General features: G+C 47.7%; 2 protein-coding genes across 2 annotated transcripts in view; both read left to right on the top strand.

The window, feature by feature from the left end:
* Positions 1–8269, top strand: part of LOC135819823 (sushi, von Willebrand factor type A, EGF and pentraxin domain-containing protein 1-like) — a 228964-nt gene extending 220695 nt beyond the window's left edge. The window contains exons 23-26 of the mRNA XM_065333103.1: positions 782–952; positions 3683–3853; positions 5892–6062; positions 7152–8269. Of these exons, the coding sequence (XP_065189175.1) occupies positions 782–952; positions 3683–3853; positions 5892–6062; positions 7152–7546 (908 nt within the window). The 3' untranslated portion in view covers positions 7547–8269. The remainder of the gene's footprint in view (positions 1–781; positions 953–3682; positions 3854–5891; positions 6063–7151) is intronic.
* A 7833-nt stretch (positions 8270–16102) lies between these two features.
* The window catches only part of LOC135819822 (sushi, von Willebrand factor type A, EGF and pentraxin domain-containing protein 1-like), a 104326-nt gene continuing 95548 nt past the window's right edge, over positions 16103–24880 (top strand). The window contains exons 1-2 of the mRNA XM_065333102.1: positions 16103–16219; positions 20775–20911. The gene's annotated coding sequence lies outside the window, so the exon portion shown is untranslated. The remainder of the gene's footprint in view (positions 16220–20774; positions 20912–24880) is intronic.

Below are 24880 nucleotides of genomic sequence, written 5' to 3'. Positions count from 1 at the left end.
CCTGACAGTGGTAGTGAGATATACAACAACTTGACACCTAGCACCTGCGCGTCTACGAGGCAAAAAACCAACAACCTTCCAACGTTGAGTCTCCGGTGCGAAAAGATCAAATTCAGGGAAGGCAAGCGCAACGAATACTTGCACAACCTATGTCCGACGGCCACAAATTGCAATTTGCGTACCCTTTGCCTTCCAATTTTGAGTGTTTCTATTTTACGTTTCATAAATGTGCTGAGGCTATGTTTCAGGTCGTTGAATATCTCAGTACATACTATCAATTGGTGTGCCTTATTTGTCGCACTACCAGACTATCTCAACAATCTCGAAATAAGCCCAAATAATGAAAACTAAAAACATGGAACCAATTCAACTTGTAGCACAAAATAGCACGGCAGAACTAAGAGCTCGAGTGGTTAGAAGTGAATTCCATGTGTGTATTTGTGTGTGTGCATGTGTGTGTGTGTGTGTGTGTGTGTGTGTGTGTGTGTGTGTGTGTGTGTGTGTGTGTGTGTGTGTGCGTGTGTGTACGCCTGTGTGCGTGCACACGCGTGCGCGTGTATGTTTGGTATGGTATATTTTATTTTACTTCGCCCGAATGAACAGGCATTGCTGCCTTCTTGCCTGGACAAGTGGATTGTCCAAGCTCAAACAAAAAGACGAAGAATGTGCGTGCATGTGCGTGTATGTGTGTTTTTATGTGTGTATGTGTAATTTTGTTTGTTCATGCCTGTATATGTGTGCACATTTATGTACATGTATGTGCTTACATGTTTTGGTGCAGAACTGCCGGAATGCCCTGACCTCACTGTGGATAATGCAGATGTGTTAAGCGGCTCAAGCAAAGTGAACAGCACTCGTGTTGTCACTTGTACTCCAGGCTTTGAGATGTTGGGTGACTCAATGGTGGTCTGCCTTGACGATGGCAATTGGTCTAGCATACCTATCTGCTTCCGTAAGTATGTGCTTCACTCTACATGCAAACCTCAACTTGGTATTCAAAGAAAACAAGTGAGCCTCTTTAGGGAATGAGTTTGAACTGAAACAACTGATTCATAGGCTTCTAACCTGTCAGATGAGGGATATCTGTAGTGCCTCAAAGGATTCCGGTCTAGATTCGAGCTTCACTTACAAACCAAGAGCATAGTTTTCAGTGGTAGAAAGCACCTCAGAACAGTTACGGTATGGGTCACCGACTCACTCTCTCACCCTCTTTGTAGTGCTCTCTCACACAATCTCGTTCTCTCCCACATTCACTCACTCTCTCACTCATTCATTCCGTCATCCCAATTTGGAACCAGCTGCCTTCCTCTATCATCCCCCACCCATTTCACCCAAAGAACATCCAAAAGTTCAAGACAGCAGCTTATCACCATCTCCTCAGAACGAACTGGCACTGGGCCACTCATAGCATATGCAAGTAAGAGGGCACATTGTCCTACCCTGCTTGGACATAATCTCTCCTCAGATACAGTCTCCGCTTGAATATAAAAGTCTTACAGCGTTCACATCCGAATACACAACTTATTCTTTTGCTCCCTGAGTAATACAATATTTCCATTTTCTTTCTTCTGTTTTCTTTTTCAACTTAATCCTCCCTACCCAATCTCCCTTTGATGCGTCCATGGAGCTATGAAGCCGAGACCCCTGGTCGGCGGCGCTTAATGGGCCCCACCACCACACTCCATTATTCACCCCAGTGTCTGCAGATATGTGGATTTTGTGGAAAAAAAGAAAAACAACCCTCTCAATCAATATCTATCTCACACTCAATCAAGTAATCCATCTCTCCTCTCCGGCTGTGTTTACATGAGACGTTTCAACCCGGTTGAGTTCGACCCGGGTCAGATTTCAACCCGCCATATACACAAAATGAATGGCGCGTTTACATGACGCATTGCGCTTGGCCTTGGTTGAAATTTGACCTGGGTCAAGAAGATCGTACAAACGTACTTCTGTGCGTATCTCGCGCCAGGTTTGAACAGCACTGCACATGCAAATTCCGCGCAAACGGATTCACGTGACCATGCAGGACTCTAGAAGTGGACTTTTGGCGGCATATCAGTATTTGACCCGGGTCAACTGTCTTCATGTAAACGCTTAGGGCGCGCTCACACTGCGACCAAAACCAGCGTCCATGCGGCCATGCGGCCAAGTTGCATGGCAACGGCATGAACTTGGCCAAAACGTCGCGGCCACGTTTCAAATCGTGACCCCGACCTCCGGAGGGGGGTGCCACAACTTGGCGGCAACATGATCGTAGACGTGAAGCGTATTTGTGTACAACCTGGCCTGAAGTATGTTCAATTTCTCAAAATCCGGTGTGTTGATTCATGAAACTCGGCGGTTGTCGATCCTCGACATTTGCACATTTATAAAATTTTGTAGTTGTGGTCCTGCACGCACGCACCGCCATACATGCATTCGTTGCCCTTTTTGGACGATGTCAATTTTGGTGTTGTTTTTGTAGTTGCTTCGTTGTCAGTTGATCGGGTCAGTGACCAATTTCTACAGTGTACTCGTTCAATACGATGGTAGCTTGGCCTGGCTTTTCGGTTTGGGGAATCATCTTTCTCTACTTTTCTGCGATGATGGAATGCCATACCTCAAGACATTTCAGTTACATATCATCGGAAAATACAGTTCTCATCTCGGCAACAGACGAAAGAAACCACTACCGGAATTTCCACTGCACTGGCACTTGCTCTGACCACGAGGTCAGGAAAGCGAAAGCGCTTGGATGTCAGCGGCAGTCTCTCAAGAGTCCAAACCTACCCGATTGTATGACTTATTTTCGTCGAATTCAACAGTACGAGCCACGAGGCACTTCCTCCAAAATGCAACATGCGAAAAATTACATCCAAAACGGGCCACAACTTTATTAGGAAACGCACGAACTCTTTTGGATACGAACTGCAATTCGTAAAGTTTGTATGACAACTTCACGTCTACGCGTGTACGAGGCCTAGTGTGAGCATGACTAAGGGCGCGCACACTGCGACCATGAGCACGCGTCCATGCGTCAGCAAAACGCAGAAACGTGGCAGTCGTATTGAACGAGTAAACTGTAGTGTAGAAACTGTTTGAGCGCGCCCTTACCTATTTTGTCTATCGTACAGACTTTCAACCCGGGCTGAACTCGACCCGGGTTGAAATTTCTCACGTAAACACAGCCTTGCTCACAGACCCTCTCACCGTATAATGCACATGTCTCGCTGCATTTCAGACCTCCCTGTTATTCAACTGAGCTTTCTAAGCCTTTGTACATCCACGGGCATATGATTTGGCAGTCTGACAAGGCGCCAGAGGATTTTGGGGCAATCGCTAGCTTGGTTGTGTTGCTAGGCTGCTATGACAACGCTCAGTTGTGTGCTGGACCAGCCCAATATGCAGATTGTTTTGTCGAGCATTTTGCTACTGGTAGAATACACTGCTGTTTTAGCATTGGGTTTCACGATGCTCCGGCACACAATACCATTGTAGGAGTGTGAGGGGTGGGGATATAGTTTTTAGCATAGCTGGCAAAGGTCAAGTAATTTCTCATGGCTTATATACATGGGATTGATTTCTTGCCAAGTATAATTCTTGCATCGAACCCGAGACAACGACAGAAAATGAAGAATCTGCTCACTTTACTTGGAGAATTGTAACTCGTCAGTACTGGATATTTGTTGTGTTTGCACAGAACCTGTGGAGTTCAATCCCCTGATGGTTACGAATGGGAAAGTCTCTGAAGGACAGAACACTGTTGGCAGTATTAGAACAGTGATGTGCAATGCTGACCATAAACTCAGCGGCGATAGGACAATAGTCTGCTTGGAGGACGGCAGCTGGTCCAGCAGTTCAACGTGTAAAGGTGAGAATGAGACTGTGGATTTGAAATGTTATATTTCTCGCCGGCCGAGTTGAGCGAGATAGGCGTTGAACCCAGGGCGTTTTTATGACACCCGGAGATTGCCGCACAACACGTCACTTTCGGAAGTTCTCTCATGCCAGAAATGATTTCTCGTGTAACACTTTTTTCCCCTTCCCAATATGGCGTCTGATGTTTTTTCTCTGTCCTTTGCTCCGACATTCCGACGCTCTGAGCAGACACTGTCGTCACCAATCGCAACATCTTTCGCGTTGTTCTTTTTGCCTGACTTCTTCAGTATATATTTTTAGTCTCAACGGTGTCAGTCACATCTGAGTGAAGCCTACTGCACCTCACTGTGTGTGCTCCTGCCTCCGTTGTCTATGTCTATGTCGGCATGTCGGTGCATGTGGAGCGAGAACCTTTATTTTCATAATGACCAGTGACCAATGGATGAGAAACTATTGAAACTATTCGATTACATCATCAGTTGAGATTATTCGGCGAATTCACAGCCAGCGTTGCACTTGCACTAGCATAATTAGCTAAGTGGCCATTCGAAAAACAGCTGAATTACGCTCGTATGTTGTGATTAACATAAGTGTTTGTAAGGGAAACTGAGCATGCGAGTTGGTTCGAAAGGCAACAGCTGGATTGCAAGAGGAGGGGCGAGTGTACGTGCGAACGACACGTTTGGGCGTATTTTGCTGACTGTTGGGGTGTCATTCGTATGTGGAAACGTGCCAAAATGGAAATTCCAATGTGTTATGTTTTCAGCACGCATCAGACGCGTACCGGCGCATATGCCAGTCACTTTGACTGGCGGCGTCAAAAATCAGTACATGTGTTGGAGGCTGTCACACACCCTAACTACGACTCGAATTGTTTTTTTTTGTGATAGCCTGTGCGCGTGCTAGGGAACGCATTAACCATGAGCGTACCACATCCACACCCCAGTTGTGAACAAAGCTTTAGGTGTAAACGTGTTTTTTTCATACTTGAATCTCGGCAACAGACGAAAGAAACCACTACCGGAATTTCCACTGCACTGGCACTTGCTCTGACCACGAGGTCAGGAAAGCGAAAGCGCTTGGATGTCAGCGGCAGTCTCTCAAGAGTCCAAACCTACCCGATTGTATGAATTATTTTCGTAGAATTCAACAGTACGAGCCACGAGGCACTTCCTCCAAAATGCAACATGCGAAAAATTACATCCAAAACCGGCCACAACTTTATTAGGAAACGCACGAACTCTTTTGGATACGAACTGCAATTCGTAAAGTTTGTATGACAACTTCACGTCTACGCGTGTACGAGGCCTAGTGTGAGCATGACTAAGGGCGCGCTCACACTGCAACCATGAGCACGCGTCCATGCGTCAGCAAAACGCAGAAACGTGGCAGTCGTATTGAACGAGTAAACTGTAGTGTAGAAACTGTTTGAGCGCGCCCTTACCTGTTTTGTCTATCGTACAGACTTTCAACCCGGGCTGAACTCGACCCGGGTTGAAATTTCTCACGTAAACACAGCCTTGCTCACAGACCCTCTCACCGTATAATGCACATGTCTCGCTGCATTTCAGACCTCCCTGTTATTCAACTGAGCTTTCTAAGCCTTTGTACATCCACGGGCATATGATTTGGCAGTCTGACAAGGCGCCAGAGGATTTTGGGGCAATCGCTAGCTTGGTTGTGTTGCTAGGCTGCTATGACAACGCTCAGTTGTGTGCTGGACCAGCCCAATATGCAGATTGTTTTGTCGAGCATTTTGCTACTGGTAGAATACACTGCTGTTTTAGCATTGGGTTTCACGATGCTCCGGCACACAATACCGTTGTAGGAGTGTGAGGGGTGGGGATATAGTTTTTAGCATAGCTGGCAAAGGTCAAGTAATTTCTCATGGCTTATATACATGGGATTGATTTCTTGCCAAGTATAATTCTTGCATCGAACCCGAGACAACGCCAGAAAATGAAGAATCTGTTCACTTTACTTGGAGAATTGTAACTCGTCAGTACTGGATGTTTGTTGTGTTTGCACAGAACCTGTGGAGTGCAATCCCCTGATGGTTACGAATGGGAAAGTCTCTGAAGGACAGAACACTGTTGGCAGTATTAGAACAGTGATGTGCAATGCTGACCATAAACTCAGCGGCGATAGGACAATAGTCTGCTTGGAGGACGGCAGCTGGTCCAGCAGTTCAACGTGTAAAGGTGAGAATGAGACTGTGGATTTGAAATGTTATATTTCTCGCCGGCCGAGTTGAGCGAGATAGGCGTTGAACCCAGGGCGTTTTTATGACACCCGGAGATTGCCGCACAACACGTCACTTTCGGAAGTTCTCTCATGCCAGAAATGATTTCTCGTGTAACACTTTTTTCCCCTTCCCAATATGGCGTCTGATGTTTTTTCTCTGTCCTTTGCTCCGACATTCCGACGCTCTGAGCAGACACTGTCGTCACCAATCGCAACATCTTTCGCGTTGTTCTTTTTGCCTGACTTCTTCAGTATATATTTTTAGTCTCAACGGTGTCAGTCACATCTGAGTGAAGCCTACTGCACCTCACTGTGTGTGCTCCTGCCTCCGTTGTCTATGTCTATGTCGGCATGTCGGTGCATGTGGAGCGAGAACCTTTATTTTCATAATGACCAGTGACCAATGGATGAGAAAATATTGAAACTATTCGATTACATCATCAGTTGAGATTATTCGGCGAATTCACAGCCAGCGTTGCACTTGCACTAGCATAATTAGCTAAGTGGCCATTCGAAAAACAGCTGAATTACGCTCGTATGTTGTGATTAACATAAGTGTTTGTAAGGGAAACTGAGCATGCGAGTTGGTTCGAAAGGCAACAGCTGGATTGCAAGAGGAGGGGCGAGTGTACGTGCGAACGACACGTTTGGGCGTATTTTGCTGACTGTTGGGGCGTCATTCGTATGTGGAAACGTGCCAAAATGGAAATTCCAATGTGTTATGTTTTCAGCACGCATCAGACGCGTACCGGCGCATATGCCAGTCACTTTGACTGGCGGCGTCAAAAATCAGTACATGTGTTGGAGGCTGTCACACACCCTAACTACGACTCGAATTGTTTTTTTTTGTGATAGCCTGTGCGCGTGCTAGGGAACGCATTAACCATGAGCGTACCACATCCACACCCCAGTTGTGAACAAAGCTTTAGGTGTAAACGTGTTTTTTTCATACTTGAATTTTTCTGCACCATTCTCTCACAATAATCACAGGGATTCTATTGCGGCTACTTAGTAGTGTGTGTGTGTTCCTACGATCTGCTTTGCAGCTACTGGTCCTCCTGTGGCACTCATACCATCGACGGAGATCCAGGAACCTACTGCAGCCGCCTCAACATTCTTGAGCCAGGGTGGCAGTGTGGCTCTGATTGTTGTCATCGCTGTCTTATTTATGATGCTTTTGATCGCCGTCATCGCCATCATCCGGCTGCGGCGGGACTTCCCCGAGCATCATAAGCACGAGAGTCCCGTCAGCTACAACAACAAGAGAGAGAACGTGCAGATTGCGACCCTCACTCACACGCCGCCGATTCCAGAAAGCAACCTGTATGCCACGTTGAACAAACCGCACAGCGCGACGCCTGCAGTCCAGATGGAAGTTGCCTACACGGATCTCACATTTACCACCCCTCCAGCCGACTCTCCAGCTAACTCTCAGGTGTAACGAGGCGCTATTCAAGCATTGATCTGAATTTCATTGACGTAGTGGCTCGTGTTTTTTTTATTGATCTGTTGCATTCATGATAGATTCCATGTGATATGAGGTTGCGCATACATAAGCAGACCGATAGGTCGTGCTTCCATACAATCATATTCTTGTACGTTCACTTGCTTTTTTTCTCCATCCATCATCACCCCACAACTGCACTCTCCAGCCGACCTCGACACATTGCCACAGCGCGCTATCGGCAAAGCGACACATCCGTGGGTTGTACAACCCGTACAACGCCGTAATCTGCTACTTGCCCTTGTTTTTTAGTCACTTGCCTGGTCTTCTTTCCAGCTATCTCAATAAGATTATAATTATAGCTGTGAGTTGCCATGATGATGAGACTTTTCTTCCAGCTTTTTTGCTTGCACCTTGGCTCCAGCTTGCATTCAGAGTTGGAAAATCATATAAATGAATGCGTGTGCCTTGATTCGCTTTGAAACTAGACTTTTTTTAGAGGAAATTGCTATCAGATTGTTTCTCGTTTGCATCTTTCCCTCAAACCTGTGAATATGTTATGCATTGAGGTAGATATTTTTGTGCAGTGGATTTCCTCTAAGTTCGTGTGCAAGCGTAAATGTAACCCTTGCATACTGAACCTTCTGGTTTTAGTTGCCAAGCTGAGGTGTATTTTTCTCTTTGTTGTTGTAGAAGAAAATCCCGGCTCCTACCGTTGGATCTCGCACGTGGCACCGACTGACTAACACGGTCACTGGCTCACGACCGAGTCTGTAGCGCACGAAAAGAATGCTAAACCCTCCTGTTGGCAGCCCTGCACGAAAGCACCGGTCCCTGCTCAATATGCAGTGCTTCTGGCAATTCACCACGCAGCAATTGAGCTTAATTAGGCTACCATGATTCACGCTGTGAGAGCACCGCAGTATGTAGGTTTCCCCTGCCAGAACATTGCTGGGAGTACCTTCTAATACAGACGATCTATTTCCATGGCAACTAAAATATTGTGAATACAAGGAAGCATTGTGTGTTGGGGGTTGCACATGTACTGGTAGTTGTGAGCACAGACCCCGAGAGAGCGGCTTGACCATTGCTGACCATTCGCAATGCTGTCATGCACATCTGATACGGAGACTTCACTGAAAAAGAGTATTTTGAATTGTCCAGGGCCCTGCAGCATCTGTCCACTTGGGACTATGTCTCAGTATGCAACCCGGGTCTCACGATGATTCAGTTGCCTCGGAAACAGAGTGCATCTGATGACAATTTCCATCCCTGACCTGCATGCGTGAATTCTGAACGCACCCCGTGGAGCATCGGTTATCTAGACATTGGATATCCGGACGTCGATTATCTAAAACAGTTCACACCCCTTACTCCCCCCCCCCCCCTGGCAAGATCTGCTCACTGCAGGACTTGTAGTTCAGCATACCAGATCTTCGAGTCCGCAGACGCACCAATTACAATGTATGTACATGTATGCTGGCACCGCTGGCATGCCCGTCAATGCATGGTAGAAGTAGTCAATTCCCTTTTACGCTGAAAACCATAATCGGACGTCGAAGAAATCGGGAGGCTGCTCTTGCAATCAAATTGGCACTGGGAAGAAGAAAGGCAATAGACAAGTATGATATGCAAAAAATCATGCCCCCTCCCTCACACACACACACACGCACACCTAAAATACACATGCGCCCCATCCCCACTCACAAAACGATGGCACTCCCCCCCCCCCCCCCCCGCACAACACACGGACACATACAGAACGCGAACCCGCATGACCCCCTCTTCCGCACGTACACGCAAGCACGCACGCACACGCACCCCCCCCCCCCCACACACACACACACCGACGCACAGCGAAGCCGATATCACACATACACCCCAGGAAGTACACCAACACACTCCCCCCCCCCCCCCCCACCACACACAACCACACCCTCACCCACATCACATCATTATAATACACCCACATCCCCCCCCCCCCCCCCCCCACACACACACCCATCACCACCACAAACACAGAACACATGATCACGCCCAACACACAAGTGACACACCCACCCACGTGAAGCACTACAAATTGGACCTGATTCTCGCATAAGGATTGCCAGCAGACAACCTCGTGTCAAGACATTACATGCTGGCGTACATCACAGACATGCACTAAATTCCAACGTATCACAAGTCAATTTCTCCCCCAGCCACGAGCATGCACAACCACACATTCACAACCACTATGGACAATAGAGAGTGTAATTCGGTTTCACTTGAACTAAAACAATCTTCGACATTCAAATTCAGACTTCTATGTGCCAGTGAAGGACTCGATATATATAGTAAATAATCGTGTCCGTTCCTGAAGAGAACTCACGACGGCCGCTAACACCCGGTAAACCCTGGCGGCAGATGCAGCGCCCAACCGTGGGGGTGAGTGCATAAGTCTCACAACCACTGGCACAAGTGCCGAGAAATCCCATTAGCCGCATTCATGTACCCCTTGTGCCTGGCCACAAGTTCCCAGCTTACTGTGGGTAGCAGCGCGGTGGGGAAAACCGCTCGCAGGCAGGACTTGAATCAGGTACCCCTCGTATTTCAATCATGGCCTTTGACCAACCCACTGTGCCTGACTCGACCTAGAACAAACAATAATAAAACCAGTTAAAATAATAATAATAATAATAATCCATTGGTATCGTTACAACGTTTCGGTCATAGAGTCCGAAACGTTGTAACGATACCAATGGATTTGTGTGAAATGCAGTGCTCTCTTGAGTGTAGGCAGGTTGCCTGCAAACAATTCAAGTAATAATAAATTATAATGAAGCTGCGTGAAGCGTCCTTCAAAATTTTGAAATAATAATGATAATAATAATAAGGCTCAAACCTGAAAGTGCTGCGTGTGACTTGTAATGGGATGGGAATATTAATCGGGGGAATATCGTACATGCGTATGCCAGTGAACTTGCCTCAGTCCCACAAGGCAGCATCCTGGGGCCAACCATGTTTCTCATCTACATTAACGACGTATCAACCTGCCTTGCTGGGAACAGGCAGCTGGAAGCCTATGCTGACTATACGACATTGTACACTCTTCTCCGTAACCTTCTCCCCACTGCTGCTGCCTTGCTTCTGGACACCGTCAATCGTCTGTCAGACTGGGGCAAGGAATGGCGCGTAGCGTTTGAGCCATCGAAATCCCAGGCTATGACAGTCACGCTGCAAAGAGCCCAGCTAGCCTTGCCCTCTCTCCTCTTTGGAGGCAACCCTGTGCCTGAGTCATCCACAATAGAGCGCTTGGGGGTGACTTTTGATCCAAAGCTGTCCTTCGCGGAGCACATCCGCGCAGTGTATATACGTGGTAAACAGCACCTGGGCCTCCTGCGGGGAGCTGCGCTCTATCTCTCCCGAGAAGGCCGCCTCCCGGTGTACAGGGGGTTTGTACGACCCGTTTTGGAGTATGCTCCGCTCGTCTGGATGGGAGCTGCTCCCTCAGATACTGCACTCCTAGACAGCATCCAACGCCGTGCATTGCGCATCATTGGTCCCGGGACGGAGCTCCAGAGCCTCAGCCTACGGCGATATGTTGCTGCATTAACACACATGTACAAACTGCATTTCATCACCGGTCCAATTGCTAGCAGTCCTCCCACCAAGGCTTGAGCCCCGTGACGCCACTCGCACTCGAACCGATGTCCGCACGGCCGCTGGCCACAGTTACCAGCTAAGAAATCCCCTACCGCGTCAAGCACCAGACACCATTCTCTGCAGTTTCCCGTATTGTGCAATCCAGCTGTGGAATTCCCTGACGCCAGCTTTTCTAGACTCCGCCCCAACTCGCAAAAATCTTCAAATGTTTAAATGCAACGTCAACGAATACTTCCGCCGACAGGATTGGCGATGTTCCACGGACATTCTGCCTGTCGACCTGCCTACATTCTAGCGCCCCGTCAACGACTCCCATTGCTACAAATGTGCTGCACACTAGTACTAGCTGTTATTAGCCCTTGCTTTCTTTTTATGTTGCTGACCCTTACAGCTCTATCTTTTCTTTTTGGTGAGTGTTTCTGGCCGTGATGCCGAGACTTCAGGTCGGCAGAGCCATCAATGCCCCACCATCACTGCTGTATCTCGCTGCAGCCCCTTCTCAGTAGTTGTCACGTTTGTCCTTGTCTCAGTACCATTGTCTCGGTACCATTGTCTTTCATTGGGCGCTTTCGATTACACGTTAACACAATTCTGGAACTGGGTTTTGTAATTCTCGAATGACCAAAATTTACGAATTCCGGCCATGTAAACGAACGACTGGAATTCACAACGCATTTTATTCATGGCATATCACAAACAATTGGTCGTAAAAGGATATCACATACACCCTCGCGCGCGTGTCGACACAGCTTCGCGTACCGGTCCATCCCGGCGAAGGCACGTACGTCGCAATCGAGCTATGTCGTTGCTGTGTCATCATCTATGTGCCATGCGCTACTTGATGTACCAGCCTGCTATGCCGGATACCGCCAGCCATGCATCGACCAGGCGCCAGGCGCGAACTGATGGTGGTGGTGGTGAGAAGGAGAGCTCTGTGCCAGAACTTTGCAGCCTAGAGAGCGTGTGTGGGCAGGCGTGTGTTTACCGCCATATTGCCAGGTGTGTCTTTACCACCATATTTATCAACCGTGTGTGTGAAAGGACCACCCAAAACGATCTGGTCTAATAATCAGCTCCCAGCGGAAACTCAACTGAGGCAATTAGCTTTTCGGGAAGACAACAGTAGCAATTACATGCAGCTGTAGCCCTGCTTTCGCGCCACACCGGCCAGGGAGGTTCTTCCTTGACTTGAGTCATGCATGACCAGACCGGTAACACACCGATTGTGCAATTCTGGCGCCAGAATTAGAGAAATTCCGCCCTCTCTTCAGAAGTGACGGGATTTGACGGAATTGGACAAAATTAATTCTAAAGACGGAATTTGTCACTTTTTGTGTAATCGAACTGTGCATCAACAGTAACTAATTCTAGAATTGACCGAAATGCGTGTAATCGTAAGCGCGCATTATTATTTACGAGTTGGGTATGTGAACATAGTAAAAAAAAAGAAAATGTCAGGAGTACGATATCGTGGCATTGAACAATCACACTATTTTCTGTACACGGAACACTACGTAGACGTACTGAGTAGTGATGTTTGCATTCAGTATGCCAAGCTTAATTGTTCCCCGCAAGGAGCATCCCTGAGCCATCACAAGAAGAGAGCACCGTAGGACCTATGCCGGCCAGTCGCATGAACTGCCACGACCCTCTAGTGATGGTCAAAGTGCACCAAGCTCGACAGCAAGACATTCCATTATGTACATATTCCGTGGAAATACATGGGCCGCGATCAGCTAAAACATGTCTTTGGGGTTTCGTAAAAAAAGTTGGGAAATGACGAAATGAAAAAAATGTTTTTTTTGGAGCGCGTTCACTCTGCACTTCATTCATGATGTGGCGATCATCTTCTCAAATTTTGTTCAAACACTTGTTTGGCGGTCTAGTTCAAGTAGCTGGCGAGCAAAGACTGACAATGTCCGCATCTAGTGATACTAGAGCAGCTCGCAGGGCCAGACGATCGCTGTGCATGGCCCAGGTTTGTTCAGGTGCCTGCAAGTCCGTGGCGGCGGGTCTGCAGAGCGACGCTAACAATTTGTTGGGATCTCAGTGATGTTGATGTCGACAGCGAAGCTGAATCGTCCCCGTCGTCTCCAGTAGCGAAGAGGCACAAGTTGTGGGCTAGTACATAATCATTAGGCGGCGAACCGGCTGCCTTACGACGTTACTTGCGTTCAGCTCTCATGAGTCGTCTGACGCAGTCTCGGAAGCGCAGGCGATGATCGAAAGTGTCACTACCAGAATCGAAAGAGTATGCAAGTGCAACGCCTCCCAGAGCATCGTGTTGCTTTCCAGGAAGAACTTGGGCCATGCCTTTGAACTAATGTCGTTGACATGCTCAAGTCTGCGTCAACATATTTAGTTCCGTTGTATTGTGCTCCGCCACAAAAGCCACAAAGTAATAATAGTTTGTCTCTTTGTGTCAGACTGTGTGAAAACTGTCATTTTCTATTTCAAAGTACATATTTTGAAAGTGGTGTTTGGGGCACTTGTATATTACTTTTCTTCCCTGTATCACCTTCAAGAGGTCAAGTAAGGTCCCAAGAACTGTTTTCTGGAGGAAAACAAAATTTGAAAAATTTCACTCTAAGACATGTTTTAGCTGGTTGTGGCCCACATAAGTAGTGGAATAGGTAGTGCAATAGGTAGTGCAATGGAATAGATGGAATCGATATTAAGTTACCTTGGACACAGCATTCAAAGACATGCCAACGGACAGACTGAATAGGAGAGAAACAGACAGACTGAGTGGGAGAAAGGGACAGACTGAACGCCTCCTCATATTCACAACATCGAAGCTTCTCGCATATGCTATTCCCATAGCGGGCGCGTATAGAGGTGTACATGCTTTACTTGCGATCTTCTGGAGGTGCACTTCACTCATGTGCGGAATTTGGTCCCATCCGCAGCTGTAATCGTGGTGTATCTGTGTATTTGCCCGAGTTGATGCCTTGTACATGTACATGTACATGACATGCTTGGATCGTGCCAGTGCTGCCAGCTTTCACATGCAAGTGGCTCCTGGTTGAACAACATCAGCGCAACAGGAGGAGAAAGCCCACGTAAAGCACGATTCTCCAACGAGGCTTACTGATTCTACGCAAATATTGACTTAGATACCGTTTGTTACAATAAAATTAGATTTTATAAGGCTAGAACTTGGGGTGGTGGCGTCCCACGGAAGCGGAAAGGTGGTTCTTGACCAGGGAGTTGCACGACTCCTTGTTCTTGACCTGCCCGGTACGCGAACCCGTCGAATATATTTTTATGTTTTAGAACATGACCCCATACTGGCTAGAATGATGGTATTTTATGGCGCGCACAAACAAGTGAAGTACTGTGCCACAGCGGGTCACTTACAGTTGGGGTGCTGTTGGTTGGTTCTCGGCTAGCTGTTCAACCACTGCTAAGATAGTCTTGCTCGAGGTTCTCACCCGCTTCAGAATCCCGACTTGCCCCTTCACGAGTCTGGAAAAGGTTGGCTCGCCACCTGGTTTTCGGGTCAAGACAAAGTACTTCATCTCCAGCTCACTGTCAGCTGCCCGCACTGCAACTGATTTGAACGGTGGACAGCCACTTTTGCTGGTGCTCAGCGAACTGCATCACAGAACATGCTGATGCCAAATTGACGGCGTGCTGGATGATATTGGCGTCAGCGCTAGAGCCGTAACATCAGCATCAGCATCATGAGCTGAGAACTCTCTCCCATCTACTCTACTGTGAGGCTGCAGCTTGGGAGCTTTGGTATCGTGGCTTTCATTGCAGGAACGGTTTCACATAACCCGTGAACCAACTCCGCAAGACTCTCACAGATACGATGCTTCCTGCCAGCATGCAGCAGGACTTGCATATCAAATCTGTGGCAGTTGTGCGCAGCCAGGAAGCAAGAGCAACTCAAAGATTCCAACTACAGTAGTTTTGCGGTCTACAAACTCAGTGACTCCGTCCAACTGCGAATGCGCAGACACACCACCAGTGGCTTTGGTGGTGGAGATCGCCCTTTCCGTATTCAGGTACTCGATCGATTGGTTTGACTTCACGAAATATCCCCCTCCTCGGCTTCTGAACCAGAACGGAAAATGCGAGGCTGCGTCGTGGGTGACGGGTTACTCTGCCCCTTATTCATCTCCACGAAAGGTCGGCAGGAAAACCAACCTATCGGCCAAAAACCGGCGATGTCAAAACAAATCCTCAGGGCACTAGTGGCAGATCTTCTCCCTCAAATCATGTCAAACTTCAAATCGTTTCGACTCAAGCACGAGTTCAAACTGTGTTGATCGGGCGCGATCGCGTCCCATTTTTCCACTCCACAAGGCATCGATGGTGCTGCTCTCCACACTGTCTACTATAAGCTTTTTTGAGAACACTCCATTTTTTCAGAAGAGAGCGGCTAGAGTATCAGATCCCCAGCATGTTTTCGTTCCAAGGACTAAACCACCAGACTACTTTTTACAGTTACCAGGTTACACTGGATACTAGCTACCGGTACAACAAGAACAGGGATTTTCAACTCGGGTCATCTGTGATCGACTCGATGGTCTCTGGGCCAAATCCTCATAGACCGCATGGGATGACTCATAGAAAGTCAGGAATTCCAAGAAGGACTGTCGCTGTCGACATGTCGCGGACTCGCCGTGGGTGACACGACCCACGGCCACGCCGCCGCGGGCCAAGGCCACCATAGCCTATGCCATATGCATGATATGGCCATATGGACCTGTCAGTCCATCGCTCACTTGAACTCAGGTACCAGGAGATGACCCCAATATTGTTTGAGTTCACAAAAATGGAGCGATGGTACAAAAGTGGTATAATACCAGCATGCACGACTAGACTATGCAGAGGATACACCGGGAAGGATTTTTCTTACAGCCGGTGTCATTGAACTAACTTACTTCATGGTAATCTTGGAGAATGTCGAGGAGAGTTTGTTTCTCGCCAGTCTGTAGCAGAACGAGTTCTAGACACCATCAGTTAGGTCACAACGCAGCTGGAGAATCCACGGAGTTCGAAAGATAGATGAGGGTGAGTGCGCCGTTGTGTGTAAGTCTCTCTCGTCCAACCTACCATTAGCTCGTTTCTCGTAATTACAAACAACTTACATGAATATAGGACACCGTGTCCTGTATTCAGTAGAAACAGCTCGCAGAGCACATTTTATCCTGGCGTAAAGCATCCATGCACGTCAAAGCTCTTTCGTCGGTAGGCTATCGCTGGCTCCCCTCGCATGTCCGCCGCGGAACCTTCCCCCCCGCGGAGACTCGCCGATGTCTTGTACTAATTCAACAACGAAAATTATAGATGTTCCGCTGCACATTCAGTAGTGTCAGCTCTGTCGTCCTACATGCTTCCGGGCCGGCTTTCTTCAGGTTATGGCGAAATTCACGACCAGCCAGTCATCGCAGACGCATCCGTAAAACACCACCTCAGCCGAAAAAGTGCTGAGCGAACGAGGGATATGATTATTTTGATTTGCTTAATTCAACTTGAGTACTATTACGGAAGGATCATACCATGATTACGAGTGATACCAAGAGTACATAACTCCCCCCCCCCCCCCCCCCCCAGAGTGTGCAGCGCCTGATCCAGCTCTGCATAGAGTCTTGGTCGAGCGTAATCCGATCTTTGCGTCATAGTACCGTTCACATCTGACGGGAACCCGGTGATCGGCGGATCAAATGATAACTGCCTCGAGACAGGCCTTGGTGTGGAGTGTACGCATGGCATCAGAAGATCCGACTACGCTCAACCAAGACCCTGTGCGGAGGAGCTGGATCACGCGTTGCAGACTCTGGGGGGTTATGTACCCTTGGTAATATGCACCGAATATTTTCCTGATTGTGTGGCAGAGTGATGTAAAGACTCCCGTGCAGGGCCATAACAAATTATGTAGCAGAGAAAGTGCGTAGTATGAGGGGGGAAGATGAGACATAGTATACACAAAGTTAGAATGATAATCCCATGGTGAACCCTGACTTACACTAAAAAAACGTGTTTACTTTTTGCGTGGCCTAGGTGAACGGGGTACAGTCAAATTCGCTAATAACGACTGCGAATATAACGACAATTCGCGAATAACGACCGAATTTCCATGCCCAGAGCAAAGTCCCATCTAACTGTATACATTTAACTTCGGATATAACGACTATCTGAATAACGACAATTCGCGTATAGCGACATGCTTTTAGTGCCCCGAGGTCATATTCACTGCTTGAATAACGACTTTCTGGGCTTTTGACAGCTATTTCAAGTACCTGTCAGTCAAGTACATGTACCTGTCATGCAGAAGTACCAGAACCTATGGTGATGGATATTATTAATAATATTATAAAGGCACACATGCAAGAAAATGCAGCCAAGGGGGGGGGGGGCTTTTTCTTCCTTTTTTATGTTGGCTTCAAAATTGTTGGATTTACCAGCACACCTATATGTATACAATGTACATGTAGTTGTACATGATTGTACAGTAATCATCATACATGCACATGTCCCTGGCCCTGTAGAGTGCTCAAAAAGGCATATTTTTCAATTGATTTCCCTTGCATATTGAATTTTTAGTTCCTTTCAACTGCAATATGAAAATAAAGTACACATTGACATAGAGCAAGAGCTTGACAAGAGCTTGATTTTGATATGCATGTCATACTAAACAAAATATGGGTTCACATACATTCAAATGGGACTTCGGATATAAGGACACTTCGCGAATAAGGACACTTTTCTGATGCCCCGCCGAATGTCGTTATTGGCGAAGTTGACTGTATAGTGTAAAATCGGAAAGTCTAACGAGTCACAAAGTCTATCATTTTAACGACCAATTTTTATTCGCTATTTAAAGAAACGTTATCCCAAACCCAATGTGTGAAAATACGCATACATCGATGCATATTCTTGGTGGCCAGGTAGCCATTGTTAAATTTTCTGCACGTTATCAGGCCAAAATGACAAACAAGTTAAACATTTTGGTCGTTAGACTTTCCGGTTTTACGGTAGCGATTTGGGTAATTTCAGCCGTCCTAAGCGGGGCATTTCCAGCAATATACTAGCTCCGTTCAAATTTTCATCCCATTCTGTTCAAGCCATGCTCCGCTCAGTTCACACGATATCCATTCTGTTCAAACTTACCATCCCGCTCGGTCCACATGGGTCAGTCCAAAAGTAAAACAGGGAGCTGTATATGTTGGCCACGCTCTATATTTGCAAAAGTGAGCACAATGAATTGCACTCAAAAGTGAGAGAAAGAGAGAGAGAGAGAGAGAGAGAGAGAGAGAGAGAGAGAGAGAGAGAGAGAGAGAGAGAGAGAGAGAGAGAGAGAGAGTTGCACGTATCTGAGGCGTCCGGATTAGAAACGTTTGAGTTCATACCCGTCATACTCTGTGTATACCTTGTCTCTCATATTTCCCCTTTCAGAAAAATATTCTACAGTGCCTCCCCCCCCCCCTCCCTAATACATTCATATACAGGTCCTCCCTCATTATAACGAGTCCGGTTAGTACATAAACCCCGATAGTAAATAGAAATCTGAAATCCCCTGGCAAAACGTGGTCTATACAACTGTTTACAGGTCCGGTTACAACATAATCCGTTAGTACATAAAAGTCGTTATAACGACCCTTTGCCCAGGTCCCTGGAGTGCCAAACCCTCAGTATAAGATAATACTGACCATGCAGGACCAAGGCCAAAACAGCTAGGATAAAGCAGAAGGACCAAACGTAATTATATCTATGTATTCGCGAATATGGACGATCCTTTTCATCCAAGGAAGAGTTATGTTGAAGATTTTCAATTGTCTTATAACGAGTTGAAGCATTGATAATTTTTGTTGTATCGAGGGTAGCCCCAGTAAGTACGAAGTAGTGCCTACTTCACCTTTAGCTGCAAGTCCTGCTACAAGATAAGTCTCGTTATAAGATAACTTTTTCGATGGCCCAGAGATTATCTACTAACGAGGGAGGACCTGTACCCAGGTCCAACTGGCCGTTGATTGGCTGAAATTGCCAAAGTCATACAATGTATCTTATAATGGAAATTATGAAATACAATAAAGCTCAGAGCTCCAACAGCAAGCATAGCTTGCACTGGGATTAAGACATTGAATAAGGTCCATACACACACCATGTACACACACATACACACGCTCATGCACACACAGGCACACACGTGCGCACACACAGACACACACATGCACACACACGCACGCACATGCACACACACACACACACACACACACACACACCCACCCACACACACACATAACCGTCCTGTCCTGTAGAGCCACTGCCACAGGGGTCACGTGGGCCCCGGAGGGGCATCAGAGAGGAAGATGGAGCACGCAGCCTGATGACGCCGGAGATGGTGGGGCAGACGGAACCGGCGAGAACACACGCATACATGACTGAACGAATTACGCTGCCGGGCAGTCGGGCGCGGGCCAGTCCTCGAGCACCGGTGACGACCGCGGCCTTGCACAGACCGAAAACAGCGGGCACACACAGCACAGTGCGCAGCACAGCAGGCATCCTGCACATAGACTTGCCGGGGCTCGGGAGGCTGAGGCTGAGGTGCGGAACAGCGGTGAACAGCTAGACCACCCTTGCTGCGAAACCAACGCCCACAATCTCCACAGTGGCAAGCCCCTCGCTGCTCAGCAATCGGCTTTGCCCGCTCAACCACACATTTGTGGCAAGCACGATCTCCAGGGCGCGAGAATGAATGATTGCAATCCGCACATACCACTGGGTCAGGCTAAGGCACATTCTCCACAGGCTCGGCGTACATAGTCCGCCAGTCAGCGCGGGACTCACAGGCGATAGGGTACCATTCCTTGGTGAGGCCACGAACTCTTAGGTCGGAGACAACGCAATCCTTCCAGTGCTTGCGAGGGCCATGTGCTGGGCGGCGTGTGGGAAGTGAGCCAAACAGGATCTGTCTCGGCATCCGGCTACTGTCCATTCGGGCATCATGGCCCAGCCACTCTAGGCGCGCACACGCACACACACACACACACACACACACACACACACACACACACACACACACACACACACACACACACACACACACACACACACACACACACTACTACTACTACTACTACTACTACTACTACTATTGACAGCTGCCAGAAATGGCCACGCCGCTCCCCAAAGGGAGGCACTGCACACACACGCACGCGCACACACACACACACACACACACACACACACACACACACACACACACACACACACACACACACACACACATGGCGTACGTTTCTCCGTATAGGTCATGTATAGATCCTTGTCAGTTTTATGCCATTTTCTCGCACTCGTTGATTGTATGTGATCTGGTTACAGTTAGTCATAACTCGCAACCTTGTGTCCTTCTAATTTTTTTACCAATACATTGAATTTGTTGTGAAAATTAATAGAGTGCGTCTTGAATAGAGACACGTTGCCTGCAAATTGATTTTGTCATGACCGTGTGTTTGGAGTATCACTATTGGATTATACTAGCTGCTTCACCGTGTGTATGTCTGTGCCTGCTTTGGTGCATGCACTTGAATGTGTTTGCATGTATTTTTGTTGTGTGCACTAGGACGGTGATGCACTCTGGTTGGTTAGGAAAGCGGTTATGACTTTTCAGCGGCTATGTGATGCAGACATAGATCATTCTCATAGTGGACCCCAGTAGAACCTTGATTTCCGCAACTGCTGAGGCACCTGAAACTAGAGGTAAGATATATGTGTTGGCGGGTTTGTGACCAGACTTAGGTCAGTCTAGTGGCTACCCAGGTAGACAACCAATATAGTCGCCACCCAAGTTAGCTAGCTCACACAGAACGACAGGTTTCTAATTCCACTTGAACGGTGTTTGATGAACCATTGCAGTGCTAGATCGAAAGATCAAGTGTGAAGATTCAAAGACCCAAAGCAGGAAAGAGTCGGAGTGACTCTCTCACAATCGAGAGTCAATCGGAGGAGTAGTGAGCTCCCCGAGAGTCGAGGATGAATGCCAGCAAAACAGCTCTTTATATTATGTGATCAAAAGTACCCAGCGGGAAGAATGCGTAAGGATTACTGTAAAAGCAGAAATTTTCGTTCGTGTTGTATTTTCGGTAATTTCGGTGCCGAAATTTTTACCGAAAATAAAACGCACCGAAAATGCCGAAATAGTACTAGTACACTTATCTGAAACGCGGGTTTACCGAAAATTTCCCTCCGCCGAACTGCCGATTTTGGAGAATACCGAAAATATTACACCACCGAAAATTTCTGCTTTTACAGTATTTCTATAATTCAAACAGCGGTACAATCAGCCTAGCTAGAACAGAGTACAAAGATCACCTCTCACCCAAAACGAATATTACTTATCTCCAAAATACTTCCATGATCTTGGTCCGCGATCCGATGCACTGCGATGCATTGCAGCAGGCGGGAAGCGTAGCTACGTCCTTCTTGTAGGTTCACCCAATGTGGGCTCTTCCCCCCAAACATAGCTGCAGGCGGCAATGCCGTGATCCTTCCAAAAGGGTACGGAGTCCACAGTACACAGGGGATTGCAGACCCTTTACGTCATACGACGCGAGAAGAGGCGCCACTCCTGCTCAAGAGGCGCCACTCTTGCTCAATCAACAAGGGTATCGGCTCTAGGCAACAAGTTGTAAAAGCCATGATTGCTCAACTAACGAAAGTACCAAATCTTTCGAAGGACTAATCATGGCTCTTACAGAACTCTAGAATATTTCGAAGCCCAGTTTTTGGCTGCTGAACTCAATGCGTGGTTGCTTTCACCACGAGTCAGGTTCGGGTCATGACAAATGCAAGGTTGTACAAATTCTATCATGCACAATTAACATCGGCATGCTTACATTAAGTGGCCAAGCGTAGGCGAGAGGGCATAGCGAACAGTTCAGCAATTTTGCCCTCGCATCACTTTGCTCTAGAGCTGGTTTCCAGCATTGTGGAGGCTTGCAGTATGGTATGCAGTATCTAGCATGCGTGCATGAATGGACTCCAGTGATAAGTCAGAAAATGAAGGTGTTCATCAGTCTGGAAGTGCTGAGGAGCATAAAAAAAGAAATAAATTATCGTGTCCATTTCCGAAGGGAACTCTCAATGGCTGCTAACATCCGGTAAACCCTAGCAGCAGATGCAGCGCCTAACGGTGGGGGGGGGGGGGGGGGGGAGGGGGGGATAAGTCTCACAACCACTGGCTATAAGTTCCCAGTTGACCGTGGGTAGCCGCACAGCTGGAAAAAACGCTCCCAAGCAGGACATGAACAAGCTCATAATTATTTATTTTACGAGTTGGGTTTGTGAATAATAGTAAAAAAAAAAAAAAAAAAAAAAAAAAAAAGCTACCTCTCATATCTCAATCATGGTATTTGACCAACCCACTATGCCCGCCTGGCTCACGAGCTTGGTTTGGAATTTTCTCAATTTTGCAGCCACCTGACACCTGTGCAGACCCCTGCTTGTGCTGCGGTCTTGGCATGGCAAACCGGCTTTACACGATGTCTGCAGAACGGATCAAACATTTGGTCCACTGTCATCCTTAGGTTGTTCATGGTAGCGACCTAACCCGTTGCAGGGTTATAGCCCGAAGAAACTGAAGCGGGGGGGGGGGATCATCGGACCCGATTGTGATTTTACCCCTATTTTCGGCTGCCAATTTGGCCACTACTTTCACCGACACCAGGAAGCAAACGATAATTTTCCATTCCACGTGGTTTTCACCAGCCAAGGCACCTCAGAAGTAGCCTAGATCGTGAAATTGCTTTCTGAGAGTTTTCTCATTTGATGCCAGACTGATTTGACTAAATGCAGCTGTAGCTCTACCAGGCTTGCTGGCTGCAGGTGTTCGTGATAGTGCTGCTGTGCTGGTTGTCCACACACACACACGCGCGCACGCACATACGCACGCACGCACACACACACACACTCACACACACTCACTTGCAGCTGATTGGCTGGCAGGCATAGCTGGCTGGCAGTCAGATGGGAGAACATCAGGCACAAGTAATTCGGTAAGATCAGGGACTTTATCTGGAGCGCCTGAAGCCGAAGCAGAAGCCAGCAGTTGTGGCAACGCTGCCGCAAACATTTCCTGCAGTGTCTGCGCCTAAGGGCCGGGTTCACTGCGGCTCCACAGCTCCGCTGCTCGTCTTTCGCGGCTTGAACGTCATCATTACCATTTTCCTGTACCAGCACATTTTTTCCAGGTGTCAGGGGCCCAGCCTCCCTGCCCATCCAACTCGCAACACACAACAGCGCAACTGAACTAAAAGTTCTACATATTATCTTGACAAGACGAAGACGGACAGACAAGAAGACCGGACACGACGAGGCACAACTGAAGAAAAGGACAAACGTTGCGGCAGCATATATGAGCATGCGCGCGCGCGTGCGCACGAAATAATGTTGCACGCGCGAGGATGACGTAAGCGTTCCATGGTGTATACATGTACAGAAGACTGCACATGCAACCAAAACAATGCAACAAAGTCAAGACTTAACCACTACGAAATAAAAATAAAGAACAATATAAATAAGCCATGAAAAGTCTTTCACTCTAGACCCGTTGCGCAACATACTCCCCGCCAAAGACCTTTTCAAGGCTCAAGGAGGCTGCAAACTGTACTATAATCTATGCTGCACGCATAGATAATCTAAACTCACAAACGGCAAAATAAATAAAAACAAATGAACGATCAAGGGGCTAACAGAAAATACAAACGGAAGTCAGCTTCCGAACTGTCACCAGGCACCAGCAAATCAAGGCAATAAACTACAGTCAACATCCGAGCCATCACCAGGCCAAGCACAAACAAATAACCTACAGAGCCAACAATACATCCGACCTATCACCAGGCCAGGCACCAACACATCGAGTACAGATCAAACAAATCGAGCAAATCAAAACTACAAACTTTTACAACAAATCAAAGCAGGAGCACCTTCTAAACTCCCTCACACTCACTGCGGGTTATTTGTTCACGATGCATTTTCCTTCGCGCCCTCCATGTCCTTTTTCTTGTCATCGAGAAGAGCGCCCTGCAGGGTTCCTCCACTGTGGACGACCGTACCGTGGGTTATTTGATTTCGATGCGTTTTCCTTCGCACCGTCCTTGTCGGATTCAAGCAGCTCCCTCAGAGGTCACACAATCCCAGGTACAAACTGCGGACAACGGCGCAGCTCCCTCGTTGGTCACTCTTCCACTCGTGCACGGGGTAAACTGCTTCCCAACGACGTAGACGTACAGATGGTTATTTTATTTCGATGCGTTTTCCTTTGCACCGTCCTTGTCGTCGGACTCAAGCAGCTCCCTCGGAGGTCACACAATCCCAGGTACAAACTGTGGACCACGGCGCAGCTCCCTCGTTGGTCACTCGTCCACGCATGCACGGCGCAAACTGCCTCCCAACGACGTAGAGATACAGATGGTTATTTTATTTCGATGCGTTTTCCTTCGCACAGTCCTTGTCGTCGGACTCAAGCAGCTCCCTCGGAGGTCACACAATCCCAGATACAAACTGCGGACAACGGCGCAGCTCCCTCAATGGTCACTCGTCCACGCATGCACGGTGCAAACTGCCTCCCAACGACGTAGACGTACTAATTGTTATTTGTTCTCGATGTGTTTTCCTTCGCACCAGAGTGCCTGCATTTTCCTCGTCTTCCTGACAATCCTGGCGTGGTTG

This window comes from Sycon ciliatum, chromosome 6 (genome assembly GCF_964019385.1).
Source record: "Sycon ciliatum chromosome 6, ocSycCili1.1, whole genome shotgun sequence".
Lineage (NCBI taxonomy): Eukaryota > Metazoa > Porifera > Calcarea > Leucosolenida > Sycettidae > Sycon > Sycon ciliatum.
Note: the sequence above shows the minus strand (reverse complement) of the source record. Positions and strands in the feature narration are given on the sequence as shown.